At 35.8% G+C, this 15,584-nt stretch overlaps 1 protein-coding gene across 1 annotated transcript in view; it reads left to right on the top strand.

The window, feature by feature from the left end:
- Positions 1–2,992: 2,992 nt before the first annotated feature.
- LOC103719270 (26S proteasome non-ATPase regulatory subunit 2 homolog A-like) overlaps positions 2,993–15,584 on the top strand; it is a 33,244-nt gene continuing 20,652 nt past the window's right edge. Inside the window, exons 1-6 of the mRNA XM_039116927.3 lie at positions 2,993–3,264; positions 3,382–3,482; positions 3,676–3,796; positions 3,892–3,951; positions 7,251–7,318; positions 10,516–10,558. Coding sequence (XP_038972855.2) covers positions 3,154–3,264; positions 3,382–3,482; positions 3,676–3,796; positions 3,892–3,951; positions 7,251–7,318; positions 10,516–10,558 — 504 coding nt within the window. The 5' untranslated portion in view covers positions 2,993–3,153. The remainder of the gene's footprint in view (positions 3,265–3,381; positions 3,483–3,675; positions 3,797–3,891; positions 3,952–7,250; positions 7,319–10,515; positions 10,559–15,584) is intronic.

The following is a 15,584-nucleotide window of genomic DNA, read 5'->3' on the forward strand; positions in this document are numbered from 1 at the left end:
TTGGCACTTGAGACTTGTAAGTAGTGAATTAGGCCCTAGGTTGGAGATTGTTGACAACCAAAACAATTATGGAGTGTGTTCCTCCAAACAAAATATTTGTTGAAAGAAGGATTTTGGAATGCAAAAGGCTATTGGTAATAACTTCCACATATGGAGAAGCATTATTTCTTATAGAGAAATTTTACAAATTGGAGCTTAGGTTCCTTCTTTCCCAAACTATAGGCCAGCAATCATAAATTTTCATGAGGATTACTCGAAAGTTCCGATTTTATTGATCCTATTACAAGAAGGTGGAATGCTTTCATTGTTAATGAAGTTTTCAATTTGGTCGTTGCACAAACTATTTTCGAGATAAATTTATGCTAATTGCTAAGTGGATGTAAACCAACTAGATCAGCTCCTCTGATTCAAGACCAAAGTGGGTAAATTTTCTACTAAATCTATGTATAAAAAGCTCTTTCAAAATGTTTCATGTGAATCTTCAACTATGATTAGTAGTGACAAGGAATTATAGGGCAATATTTGGAAAGTACAAATGATTGCACCAATGATTCTAATGTTTATATGAAGAGGTCTCTTTGCCCTGCTTCCAAATAGATTTGAACGTGAGACTCCCAAATATGGGCACCACAAGCGCTATGTGCAACCAAATGGAGGAGACATTGGATCATTTATATACTTTTTTATGTTCAATTTGCACTATTAGTTTGGTTTGATTCATTTAAGGATGTTCGTCTATTCTAAATCTAAAAGCTTTAAAGAGTGAAGAAGCCTTGGGCAAGCAAGGGACCACTGGGGATTATAAATGAAGTTATCTTTACTAAAAGCAAGCCAAATCCTCTAGTACTTGTTAGGGCTGATGTATGCTAGGGAAGAAATTTATAGGACCAAAATTTTCACTTCTATCATTTTTCTAGGGGTGGTGATTGAGTTTACTTAGGATGAGAGTAGTGGATGGAAAGCATCTGAGATTGGTTATTTTAGATATAATAAGGTGGCACAATATCATCATTTAGATCAAGTATTGATAAGTGATTATCAAAGATCATAGAGGACATCAGGTATTTATAAAGCAATACCGATATCAACATGTTCGCCAAAAGAAGTCGAAGCATCAACATTAAAAGAAATTGACATCTCAAATACTTATTTGGAGGGTGATACAAATAATGTCTTCAAGATTCTATTAATTAAAGGATCTCATCCACCATGGTACATTCATCATACAATTTCAAATAATAGTAATCCTCTCCATAAATTTTAGCATATCAAGATAAACAGCGACTATAAATCCAACTATTTCTTCCACAAGGAATCACGAAATAATTTCCTACTATATTGAATCTATCTATGCTAATGATCTATCCAATATAGATATTTGTTAAGTTTTAATTGTTGAATGAAATCAAGTAATGTGTGACCTTCTAACAAAAAGAAAAACAGATCAAAACTTTGAAGGCTGCATTTGGCATTGCTGTCATTTTGTTAAAAAAAATCTAAAAATAAATATTCTATTTTTTTCCAAATTTCTGGCTATAGAAATCATGTTTAGTTTTTTTTTAAAACAAGGGTCAGCGATGTGGCTGATGATAAGGAAGAGGGGATGGGGAGCAGCAAAATGATCGAAGATAAGAAAAAATAGAGATAGGACTGGCAATGCAACATGAGATTAAGAAATATCTCGACATTGGATAGAGAAATGACCAGTGGGAACTGGGAAGCCGGTGTGGTTGGACGGAGGTAATAAAGCTGAGAGCGAGATTGGACAAAAAAAAAGGGCTCGAAAGAAGAAGGGTAAAAATCTAATTTTATTTTTATTTTTTTAAAAATGAAAAATATTTATAAAGAAAAAAAAGAAGATGATTTTTTTTTTTTTTGCATTAGATTCGATATTTTTGTTTAGGAAAAATAGTAAAAAAAAAGTTATTCTTGTCCATGGGCCGGCACGCCTGGTTCGATACTTTTCTTGCAGGGAAAGTACTAGTGGGGGATAAGATCCCGTCCAAGTAATATGATCTTGTCTTGAGATTTGCACCACATAAGATTTTCATTAGGAAGAGAAAATTTAACGAACGGCGGATGATTGGACATCCCTTTTCACTCATACACCGTTAATTAGTTGATGGATGGTGTGGGCAACATAATCACAGGAAGAATTAAATGTACCGAGCTTTACTTTTCTCCCTCAACACTAAGGGATACCCGTCCTTGAGGTCGGAAATCTAAGATCACCTCATGGTGGTGATTCTGGCTTAAAAGTTAAAGACAAAAATATCCCTCAATTTAGCAGAAAAATTGATATATCAATATACCATCAATATTATATATACATATATATATAATATTATGTTGATATTATATATTATATTAATGATATATATTATATTATATTATAATATATTACTAATCATATTATTATCCTATTATTATTGAAAGATAATTTTAAATTATAGTAGAAATATATTATTATATTTTATATTTATATGATAAAAATATTTAATATATTACTTCTATTTACCTTATTTTTCTAATCAAAATAATTACTAGTATTAAAAAATCTATTATAAATATAAATAAAAATATTAATTCTATAATGAAAAATAATATATTTTTATAAGATTAATAATTTATAGGAGTAATAAATATATTTTTATAGAATATGTTAATAATTAATATATTGATAAATATGTTAATATTTTATTATAATATATTTTATATGATTAATAAATATATGATAAGAGCTACTAAAAGTAGAATATGTGACAAAATTATGAAGCTATTATAAAAATTAGCATATTGACTTACATTTTTGATTCATGAAAATTAAAAATATATAAAAAATCCATCTAATATATATCAAGGTATTTGTGGTATTATATGGTTGGTGATTTTAAATTTTTGTACCATACTAAGCTATTTATGGATATTCGGAGATTTTTAACCAATGGCCTACCAAATATTGATATTGGATAACTAGGATCAAATCGCCCCCAGATCACCGGGATCTTAGATCTGTAGTGATCCTGTTGGAGTTACCAAACGCCCCCTAACACTCGACTTTTAAGACCCCTTTCCCATTCCTAGGGTTTTCCAGTTCTTTTTCTCTTCTGTGATCAATCTCCGAGTTGCTTTCGCTCCGTCCAGCGTCTCGCCATGGCGGTCGATCCGAGCCCTAACAGCTCCGCCGGCGGAGAGCAGGCCCCCCCCAAGCCCCCCTTCAAAGACCCCAAGAAGAAGAAGGACGAGAAGAAAGAAGAAGATCTGGTGATTTTGATCTCTCTCTCTCTCTCTCTCTCCCTCCCTCCCTCCCTCCCTCTCTCCCTTCTATGTTTGATCAATTTTACTCGATTGTCACGCTAATGGTCTACGGTTTCGTTGCAGTCGGAGGAGGATTTGGCGTTCAAGCAGCAGCTCGAGCTTTACGTTGAGAGGGTTCAGGATGCCGATCCCGGTGTCCAGAAGTTCGCCCTCGAGAGCATGAGGTATCTGGTTGATGCAAATCATGTCAACAATTGGATTCCTGATGCTTAGGGTTTTGCAGTTCTTGATTTACTATTTTCATATTTGTTTTCAAGAAGAAAGCCTGCTTCTTGTTTTGTGTTCTTGATTTTGCTGATGAGTTTGGAGAAGGTGGGTTAGGATTTTTTCCGTGATATGTTACTATTTTGTTAATAGGAAGGAGATTCGTACGGCAACAAGCTCCATGACGTCTGTCCCGAAGCCTCTAAAGTTCCTTCGACCCCATTATGGAACTCTAAAAGCATACTTTGAGACGATGCTAGAGTCTGACCTGAAGGTATAAATCATTAGAGTTTCTATGTTGTTGTTGTGTTTTTTTTTTTGTATGTTTTTGTTTAATTCTCAGAGTTGATATGGCTTTATGAATTGCAGAAGTACCTAGCAGACATTCTTTCTGTCTTGGCCTTAACGATGTCTGCTGAAGGGGAAAGGGTATGTAATTTGCTTTCAATTTAAATCATTATTTGGTTACAGTTGTTTATCTTTTGTTCTTTTTTTTATATATAAGAATGAGTTGTATGAAGGATGATTGGGATGTTGCAACAAACAAGGACCAAGAATGAGTTGTTTGCTTAGTTGAATGGATGTTTATTTTTGCTTCGTTGAATGGATGTTTATTTTTGGTTCAATTGGGTTACGGATTTTGATTTCCTAGTTCTTCCATCTATTTTTAATTTTTCTTTTATCCTAGTTAATATGCATGTTAGTGTTTGTGTCATCATTTTGGATAATGCTATTGTTGCCGAGCAACAAATTTGGCTGATGGCATCTAAGTTATTTCAATTTAGTTTGATAAACTTCTCGCTGGTTTTTCTAGGAACTTTTGCCCTTAGATTAATGTTACTTGAATCTTAGAGGATTAAAAACACAGTTCTCTTGTATTTTTATATATTATTATCTGCAGCAGTTAGCATATAAGAGATGAGATGAAAAAATGATAGTACCATCACCACCAAAGTAAACAACAAAGTGGTTGTTTAGTATATGTGCTTGAATGTTTTTAATCCAAGTCTCATGAATTGCTGTATTATCTATGGGTAATTCAATAACTCAGTAATAGCTAGATACTTGCTTGTTCACTAAATTGAAAATTAAAGTTTATGTGTATGAGAACAATTGCAACTGAAACTCACTTCCCCCTCATCTTCTACTATACATGTATGCCTCCGCATATCATTCTTTTCTTTTTTCACTCAGAGTTGATAATATGGCTGTCATTAGGTCAATTTTTGGTCCAAGTCTTATTTTCCAATTATTTCTTCAGTTACGTTGCCAATAAAGTTGTAAAGTGATTTTTTTTGTCAATTTATCTCCTTTGTAAGCCTTTGAGTCAGAATAATTTTTTTATGACATGAGCTTGTACTTTGTTAGGTGGTGTGGGAAGACTGTATTTAAGCATTACAGGGTAGGATTTGCGATGACTGTGTTGCCAGGTGTTCTCATGAGTTGGTCTATATCCTGATAGATAATGATGGAATATACTAATGGCATGGAGGTGGATAATTTAGAGTACAATGTATGAATTTTTCTATGATGAAGGATGCAATGCTTAATAGAATCGTTGAAACTTCTTTAACCTGTAAATGAATAGAAGGCTTATGATTGGGAAAAGCTTATATGTCACCTATTGACTGTACCAGCTGAGGATGCTAGTTCATAGAGCTGGGATGAAGATGTGAATTTTATAGTGAAACCTTTGTGGAAATTTTGGAATGATGATGGTATGTGAGACTTAACAGAATAGTTGAGGCTTTTTAGGTATCTGGTTGAGTATCAGGCTTATCATCGTGGAAGGCTTATGATACTAAGTTTGCTTGTTATTTTGTCACACCAACTTGGCATATTCCATAGTTCAGTTTCTAAATAAGGGCATTATGACAAAAGCTGAAAGGTATTGTATTGATGCGTATGTGGAACATGGTTATAAGTCCTATCTTTGTGATGATATTAGGTGGACTATTTAGGCTTGGAAAAACATCATAAAAAGCTAAACAAGTGAAACCTATATGTGAAAGTTGGCAGATGTAGTAAGATTACAAAGTGTATGTGTGCTATCATATTTTATATTATATTTTACAAATTTAGAAGTCATTGCATCTGTGGGTGCCTTTTTTTTTGGTGGGGTGCGGCGGGGGAGGTTGGGACGACTTTGAAACTTTGGACACTTGATCAGATTTTCTTGATGTTTTGCATGTCTAAATATTACCTCCAGTATTACCAAGTTAGCACCTTTTATGAATCCTGCAAGTGCACCCATATGATACCTTTGTCCTTTCATCATAGAACTCTTATTTTGACATTGTTATATATAAAGCATAAATATTACCATCATCATACTATACTTTTAATCAATCTAACATGATATTTCTCCACTATTGATGGATTACCTATAACTACTTTTATAAATCCTTTGTTTGCTAAGTTTTGCATCACATAGTTGCCATTTTTGTCATGTAGATATGCTGGTATTTTCCTACATGTTTTGCTAAGTAAGTGGGCGACTGTGAAATGCTTTCTGATGAAATCCTCAAAATTCCTTTTTACATTTGCACGTCATTGAAATCACGCTTCAACATGCATTATAGATGAATCATATTGGACACAATGATGGAGATCAATTTGAAGAAAAACATTGTATCATAGTTCATAATATGCAGGTTGAGTATTATACACTCTGTCATGTGTATTGTTGGGATCTTTCTGTGAAATAAAACATGGTCGAGATTTCTGCACTCCTCTTCACAAGTAGTTATGTTCTCTTTGGAAAAAAGATGTAGATGGCATATGGATTTGTGCTTGGGTCATTAAACATAAAAGAATAAATAAGATGACTTTAGCCAAATACGATGGTTGTGAAATGCCCTTGACTTATTACTGGAAAATGTCCTGTGACTGGAATTAGATGCGATGTGAACCAGGCAATAGATTGGTTTGATTACAAGGTGGTTTGAACAAGGATTGTTGGTTTGGATGCAGAACTTTCTTTGACAATTATGAATTTGTGAGGGTGGAATTTTTGGGTCTATAACGCTTCTATAACGTTTGCTCTTTCGGTACTGAATCCTGTATGGGTACCACAATGGTACAATTTTGATATGTCTGGTATGGGGGTCAATTTGGTGTATTGAGACTTGGGTATGCCCTTTGTATTAAGTCTTGGTTCGGTACCGTTATAGTATGGTACGCTTGTATGGGGCGGTATGCACCAATATGGTGAATTGTATCTTTGCTAGGTGCCTTGGTTTCTTGGCTTTTTTTTTTCTTTTGGCCATAAGATGTGGGGAAGCTACATGTACATAGATGTTTTTATAAGTAGCTTGCTAGTTGCATGCTTTTATGCATATTTTGGCTTTTTCCCCTTTGAGAGGCTCATTATACATGATGTCTGTTGAGGTCTTGATGCATTGGTACATGTCCACAGTTATTGTGCAGCCAAAGAAAGTATCATTTCTGAACTGCATGTCTAAACATGATGTTAATTGAGGTACCAATGCACTTTTACTTACTGTACATTGATCATGCACATTACAAAATGTGGTTCCACTACAAAATTGTCTTCTTGGAAAGGCATGATACCTTTCCTTGAAGAATAATAGCATTCTTGTCACATCTTTGTATATAATCAAGTCTAGTTTGAACATGCTACCTCCAGCTTTGGTCAATGTATTGTGACAGTGGATTCTTAGCTTGTGAAGCTCAATATAATAAACATTTATCTGCCTTTTTTGTAGGAGAGCCTGAAGTACCGGTTGTTAGGATCTGAGGAGGATATTGGTTCTTGGGGCCATGAATATGTAAGGTAATAAACTTAACTCATCTTAGCTCATCAATGGTGGTGGCTATCTGTATTGGTTTTTTGAATATTTATCAAACTTTCATTAGCCGATTGTTGTTTGCTTTCACAGAAATCATGATTAGCTGAGACAGGTTTACTTGAGTGGATTGTTTTGGCTGATGATTTCTTATGTGATACCATGGCTTCCATAAATAATGGTTATGTTTTGTGTTAATTACTAAATGAAGTTTCTAATTACTAAATGAAAAAAATTTCTTCAAGTTGTAGGTTTACTTAGTTGTTTCGTTCTTCAAAATTGATATGGATGATGGGTTCTTAAAAGGAGCCAGAACTGGTTTTTGAATTATATCTAGAAGGATTGGAAGTTTTGATCAAGCCTATCAGGTTGCATACAAGGGCAAATTGTTTAATCTCTAAAACCTACTTTCTACTAACAAACTAACAAGCGGGAAGGTGTAGAGGACTTGGTCTGGTATGAGGACTTCAGATAAATGTGTATCTTATGGTGTTGAATGGATTTGAACATTGGACCATAAAAATGGACTGACAGACAGGGAATCACTTCATAGACCTCATAGTTACAAAATTCGTTAATTGTTCATGTTCAGCATGCCAAATGAATTGTTCTGTAAATTATTCTTTCATCCACATACATATTATGAATAAGTCATGAAATCTTGTGTTTTTTGTGATTTATTTGTGAGCAGTATATAGTTCATAGCTTGTGGAAGGAGCTCCTTGGGCTCTCACTTTGAAGAGGGGTGCTGAGAAGAGATGGGCCATGAGCAATGGAAAATGGGAAAGTAGTGTCCCAATAACTGGGGATCTGACTAGATATTAGATGGACCATTTTTTTCGATAATGTAGACCATGAGTCACCACTCCTCTCTCCTTTCTCTCTTCTATTCTTCTTATCCAGTCTCCATGTTCTTCTTTTTTCTTCTCATCCTTCTAGGCCCCATTTACAACTCTCCCGTTCATACTCTTATTTTATGTTCTTCCATTTTCTAAACTTTCTTTTCTCATTCTCTCATGGCCACATCACTTATCTTTGTCTTCTCTTTACTGATGATGTCCAATGCTCAGCTCCATTCTTTAGAAGATAAAGATTCATAGTTGTTCAGACCAATTATTTTGCTTTCTCTCTCTCTCTCTCTGTATATATATTTGTATTTATTTATGAATAATACTTTAATTATTTAGCAAATATTTCTGAATTCCAAACTTCTCAATTTTGCCAGATTATTCCTGAAGATCGAATTTGTCACTATGACAGACCTTTTCTTATAAGAGCTAACTATTTTTTGGGGGAAAATGTGTGAGAAGAAATCTTCTTGAATTAAAAAATTGTTACTTTTTAAAAGTAGAATGGAGTAGGTCTTCACAATGAAGTTCAAATAAAGTACAAGAAAAGTCAAGGATTGAAAGGTTCAAAAGCAACAAAGAACATCTATGTGACGTTTTACTTATCCATTGTAGTGGCCCTGTTTTGACCTTCCTCTTTGTTGCTTTAGCTTCTGGATAGGCATATAAGTAGGAAAATATCCCCTTGCTTGTTATTAAAAAAATTAATTTTCATTTTTTATTTGTCTTTGTTTTTCTATTATTTTGATTTTTTCTTCATAAAAAAAATGATTTCTCCATGCCCTCAGAGATATGTATGCATTATACACCTCATTTGCTTCATGATGAAGAGGCCTTTAACTTTAAGTAATAGTCAAGATGATGATTGAATGTTAATTGGTTTTAAACAGATCTAGTTGATGGCGTTGCGACCATCCATCAAGTTCTCCAGTCTTTAACAAATCTGGTGCATTAGACCTGACAGAAGTTGCCCAAATAAATGTCCTAAATTCTGACTCTTTCCTCTATCTCGTGAGACACCCACCCCAGTCAGCCATCTCATGGCTGCACCACCTTCGATCTCTGCTGGCCACCATAATCTGCAAACCATTTCCTCCCGGTGCCAACCTTCATGTACACTGGCCTGCTTCCACTTATGTAGGTGCCTCGCCTCCATCATTGACACCCTCTCTCTCTCTCTCACCCCTCTCCCACCGTTTCCGCTCCTTTTGCACCTCCTGTCTCTCTATCCTCCCCGCTCCTGCCCCTTTCCCTCTCTTCCCTGTCCTGCTGTCGCTCCCTCTCCTCCTCCACCTGAGGCTTCTCCTTTCTCTCTACAGCTTTGTCCAAGCAATGAGTGCTTTTTGGATGCTGTTTCCATACCTTTTTGCTTGCGTTGTGTCATGTCAAGCGAGGTATACTGGGGTGCTCAGGCATGTTTGTGCATCATTGGTGAAATGAGCTTTATATTGCCACGTTAACAATTTTTTAAGTGCTCTCTTTTACATATTCTGCTTTTTTCCTTTAACAGTTCTGAAGTTATTTCTGCATTGGCATGGGTCTTTTTTTATCAGTTTGATAAAATCCAAGATAGCACCTGTCTAGACTCTACATGGAGGCATAAACATAAACTTCCAAGACAGGATGGCTAATTTTGGGGACAATAGAAGTGGAACAACTTGTCCTCAGTAAAAGCAGAGTCAGTAGAGAACCAGAAGCCAAGCTTAGCATGCTGAGATCTTCCAGTCATCTTAATTAACTTTTAATTTCTGTAGTTGCCGATCATGATAGAACTTGTTAACTTGGTTAGCTTTTTGTGAAGCAAGGATGAACCCAATAACATCAAACAGATTGCAATTTTGTTGATGCATGGTATGAGTACTAGATGCTTTTGTCTTCATTGTTTTTTATTGGTATCATCTTATTGTAGCATATTATTATTATGATTTTTATATTTTAATATTACTTTCTGGCTACTTTGATTTTATCATTCATGTTATTCTACATCCATATTTCTTGCATTGTTTTACATTTATTGTGGCATTATACATTATTCTATATTTAATGTACTTGGTCATGATTCCATGTTGACCAACTAGCCATGATTAGAGATCTATTGCAAATATATGAAAGTCAGGCCATCTTCACATACCAGTTGACCTCAATTAAAATTATGCCACAAAACTATGGAAAAGAGATGTTGTTGATGGATCATAAAATCAATCCCAAGTTAAGAAGTAGATCCTGCTTTAACATTGTTATTTATGATCATTGTGATAAGTTTATACATATATTCATGGTTGAATACTGATTAGGTAGTTATGCTTATTTTTCTAATGGTGATATTAATATTTCAGAAACCTGGCTGGTGAAATTTCACAAGAGTTTGCAAAACGCCAGGTTAGGCTCAGTCTCCCTGAAGTTGTGATCGGAAATTTAGACTTTGTTATATAATTTATGTTGGTAAATATATTTTCCATTTTATCCTATATTATCTGCTTGGTTGGTTTACTTGACATATATTGTTATATGTGGTTGTTCTCTTTATTGCATTTAGTGGTTTATGGTAATTGGTGGATTTAGAAATGCATTTATTTTTGTTTTGAATATGCATAAGGGGCGCCTTGACTTCACTGCGTTGCCAATATGCATTACTATATGTGGTCATTCCTTATATGGAACAAAAAGACATTCCACTTAGCATTGCATGGCCACATATGTGTCCTTCTCTGTATTGTATGGCTGCATATATGAGTCTTCTAGCATTCTGGAGCTACATATATAATGTACTTTACATGGGCACATATTGTGAAGCGGGTTCAAGCTGATATTTAGGTTTGAATGGGTTTCAGGTGGGACCTAATATGGGTATTAGTAGTGCTAAAATTTGATTATATTATAATTATTGCTGTTGGGTGTTAGATACTCAGTAAATGAGCACTAATTGTCAGTTGCTATTATAATTATTAATATTGCTATTATCCATCCACAAAAAAATAATATCATTATTGTTGCTTTTATTGTACTTTATATGTTTATTTTTAAATAGTTAAAATATATTAAGCACATGCACCTCATATGCAACCCATATGTACCATGGAATCCCTTGTCCGCCCACAAACCATAGCTGTTTTACAAAACACTGCAAGAGAATGACACTAATATCGTGCCTCAACAAAGAGTTGAATAATCTTATTAGTAATGTTACCATGATTGTGCATTTGGATGCCGCAGTACCCATGGTATCCAACTATAAGTTATTTCATGTGCATCGCCTACTTAGTTTCTTCTGAATTCATTTGTTCCAAAAGTGCATTGAACTACATTAAATGTATTTTGCTTCAGGAAACCTACAGATTGCTTGGGAATTGTAGAATGGTGTTGGTTTATGTGTTAAGCATAGAATAACATGTTGAGTTTTATGTCTATTAACCACAAAAATGAATTGTTGAGGTGCAGCAATGATTAAAGCTTTGGTGTAGGGATTGCTAATTTTCCATGTTTTTTCCTATTTGCCGTGATTTCCTATATAACTTTAGACTATGCAATCTATGTTTCTTGCTATCAATTCTTGTTCCTTCCCACTCACATTTTAATGAGAAGGATGTGAGAAGAAAATAATCGAATAAAAAATAAAGGGTTTTTTTTGCATAGATACCCTTCTAAATATAGGATTTTGCGTGAATACCTTTCCAAAATTGATATTTGCATGTATACCCTCGTAAAATATTTATTTTGCTATTCTACCCTTTTTTATTCTTATTTTTGCATATGTACCAATACCATCTAACACCGTTAACAAATTAATGGTTGTAAATTAAAATGACTAAAATATCCTTAATGGGTAGGCGTGCAAATAGAAATTTTTATAAGGATATACAAGTAATGAGAAGCTTTACCACGCTTTTAAATAAGAATTTGGGCAAATCTAATTAGTCATATCATAATTATGAGGTGCCGGGCGACCCATGACTTGAAAGACTTGCAATTGACCTCCAGTCAGAATAGGTGTCCCATGACCTACTAACTAAGTCCGTTTACAAGCCAGACCTTCCAAAATCCAATTCCATTGCAGAAAACTGGCACATGACCCATATTTAGCTGTGTTCCCTCACTTTCTCCCTTCAAAAGTTAAAAGAAACAAAAATCAAAAAACAGAAGGAAAAAAATAAAAACCATCTACCGAGACACCAGGGGTATCAACAGTGTAATAGATTGAGAGAGAATCCTGACGGGCCGAGGTTCCTTTGGATTCTGGGAACCTATGCTTGTTGCTATCCTTCCACACTTGAACCTTACTCCCCTTAGGGCTTTTCCTCCTCATTGGCTGGCATTTCCCATCCCTTTAGAGAATAATAAGGCCATGGGAGCGCAAGCTAACAAGATCCTAAGAAACCCATATCTTCTTCCTGTCTGCCTTGAAAACCCGCCATAAATTCACTTAAAAACGACCAATAGTACCACCACCCACACACAAAAAAAAGAAGAGACTCTCTTGCTTGTTATCACAAAGCAAACTCATTTCTGTGAGCTTTTGCTGGATTTTAGGTGGCTTTGTGCAGCCTTTATCCTGATTTTTTTTCTCCTTTTCCGTTTCCATTACCACCAACTCAGTGCTGTTAAAGCCACCTACTTAGCATCATTTCTGGTCCTTAGACAAGCCACCTTCTTTCCAACTCAAACCAGCAGTCCGCCCCCCCCCCCCCCCCCCCCCTCTCTCTCTCTTTTCTGGGCCCAAGAGATTCTGAAGCAGAGCACAGCTGTGTGGAGCTTCTGTCTTCTTCTTCTTCTGGCACAAGAACAGCTATGTGGAACGCCCGCGATCGGGATCCTGATACAGCGGGGGTGGGGGGGAAGCTAGGGAGGGGGGGTGGGGAGGCGAGGGAAGAGTAAGGCACCCGGGGGGGGGGGGAGTGGTGGGGTGGGGTGTGGTGGGGAGGGGAGGCGAGGGAAGAGTAAGGCACTTGGGGGGGGGGGTGTGGGGAGGAGAGGGGAGAGTAAGGCACTGGGAGGGGATGGGAGAGTAAGGCACCGGGGGGGGGGGTGGGTGCTGAAGCCGGGCACCGGGGAGGGGGGTGGGGGTGGGGACGGAAGAGTAAGGATAATAATGTCATTTGAATTTTTTATTTTATTTTTAATTAATATAAATATGATTTTTTTTAACACCGTTAGAACAATTGTTATATTAGGGGTATTTGTACAATAAGAGAGTTTTACAAGGATATACATGCAAATATCAATTTTGAAAGGGTATTCATGCAAAATTCGTTATTTAGAAGGGTATCCATGCAAAAAACCCAAAAATAAAAGAACAAATGAAGGATAGTATTGGTTATCCATCTAGACCCAAAATTGCCATTTTCAGACCTATGCTTCATTTGTCTTAACATAAAAATGTATCATGGTGGAATTGTTGGTTTCTAAAAGCTTGATGTTCAAGCAAAGTCTTTGCCTTTTGTTTTTGGAAGTGTTTTAGAATAAAAAATGGTTGCAATCTTAAAAATGTGTTCAATGTATGTACAGAGTATGTTTCATTTGTCTCAACATAAAAATGTATCATGGCTTGGAATTGTAGGGTTCTAAAAACTTGATGTTCAAGCAAAGTCTTTGGCTTTTGTTTCTGGAAGTGTTTTAGAATGAAAAATGGTTGCAATCCTGAAAATGGTACGGCTTTGTACGAAGCATATCATAGGGTATTGATATTGTATCGAGGTTCAGCACCGCACAAGGGCTGAACTAGCCTGTATAGGTGGAACCAACTGGTGTGGCCCGATGTTGTACCATACCGGCTCGTTCAATTGCTGATTTTGGCAATACCATCGTTGGGCATGACAAAAAGGTCTGGCATCCTTTTCTCAGCATAGGGGTTGTACTATGCCATACCATATCTACCATACCGTAACTGTAAGGTACCGGGTACCAATACAATGAGCATTTTTATAGACCTGATTAAGTCCAAGATTAGTATTAACTATTAAGGTTTTTTCAATCTGTACAACCAATGAAAAAGTTTCTCCTACTTGAAACAAGAAGTGGAAGACAAATGAAGAATAAGTTGAGTTATTGGTGCATGCATGATTTATAAGTTCTGCTAAAAATGGATCGTAAAGATACATATACGACATACGTTGTGCCTGCCTATATTGCTGTGCCTACACTATGCTCATTTTAAGCTTGAACTCCTAATCTTGATGGCTTCTTGCATCCTATGCTTCCTTGCAACTTCACACCTTGCAGTGGTTTGACCATCATGAAATGCCTTCACAGGGACAAGCATTAGTATGGAGAAGGGTATGGCTGATTTTAGTCGGGTTGTTCTATGATTCTTTAGCATTGGCTCGATTGGAACTTGTGATGCCATAACATGGGAACAATTTTCTTGTATCAAATAAAACCTCAACCACATTCACACACATGCAATTGTAGATGAAAAGGACCAGGTCGATAATTAGTCTTTACGTAATTGCAAACTAATTCTGAATCCTCCTTGATCAGGTAGGAAGGAACTCTTGTTCTGAAGAGAATTTAATGAAGCATATTGAGACTTGTTAATGCATATGAATTCATTTTGTCGTAGCACATTCAAAAATTGTCCTTCAAACCTCGTCTATTGCTCAACCTAGACATTCAACAGGTAGTATTAGTAGTACTTGCTGAGTATCCAGTGATACTCAACTGACTTCTCGTTTTGCTCATAATAAGGTTCTCTTAGTTGGCTCTTAATTAACCATGAGCTTATATTTGTTGATAAGCCACTTGTTTGGGTGAAACGTTGCTTATGTGCAGCTAATATGACCCTTGATCATATTATACTATGATACTTGAGCTAAAAGAGAACTTATATTATGTAAGTAACCATTTCTTGCTACTTGATTTGGCTAATGCTACGTCTGTTCTTGTTTACATGGAATAAATCTGTACATTAAATAATTGATTGCTTAGTTCCTTCAACTCTCTTTTTGTGAAATAAAGGAAATGTTTTCTTTTTTAATTTAAAATTTCCAATAAGAGGTCTTTTCTTTCTTAGGTTATATTCTTTCTTGTTTGCTCTCATTCCACGAAGGTTATCTACCTCATGCTATACAATAGATTTTGACATCATTCCTTTGGAGGACATGGAATGTAGGGTTATCTGTTGGCTAAGCTGGCATGTTTTGAGTGCATGAGAGCCAAACTCCTAGGCTTGGCTTATGTTTTAGGGCCATGGGCTTGGAAATTGAGGTGCATCTAATTTTCTTAACTCGGAGTTTTAATAAATCTTAGGCTTGGGTACTATAGTTATTTAGGACCTGTTTGCCATTGCTTTTGGAGGGCCAAAAGCTCTTTTTGGCAATTTTGAGGTGTTTGGTAAAAATTTTGAAATAGATTTTTGGCTTGCCCAAAAGCTGAAAAAGGTCTACTAGCGAAATGCTCCAATTTGGAGCTT

Source organism: Phoenix dactylifera, chromosome 3 (assembly GCF_051530095.1).
Source record: "Phoenix dactylifera cultivar Ajwa chromosome 3, Ajwa_hap1_PhDact_Kaust_v1.1, whole genome shotgun sequence".
NCBI lineage: Eukaryota > Viridiplantae > Streptophyta > Magnoliopsida > Arecales > Arecaceae > Phoenix > Phoenix dactylifera.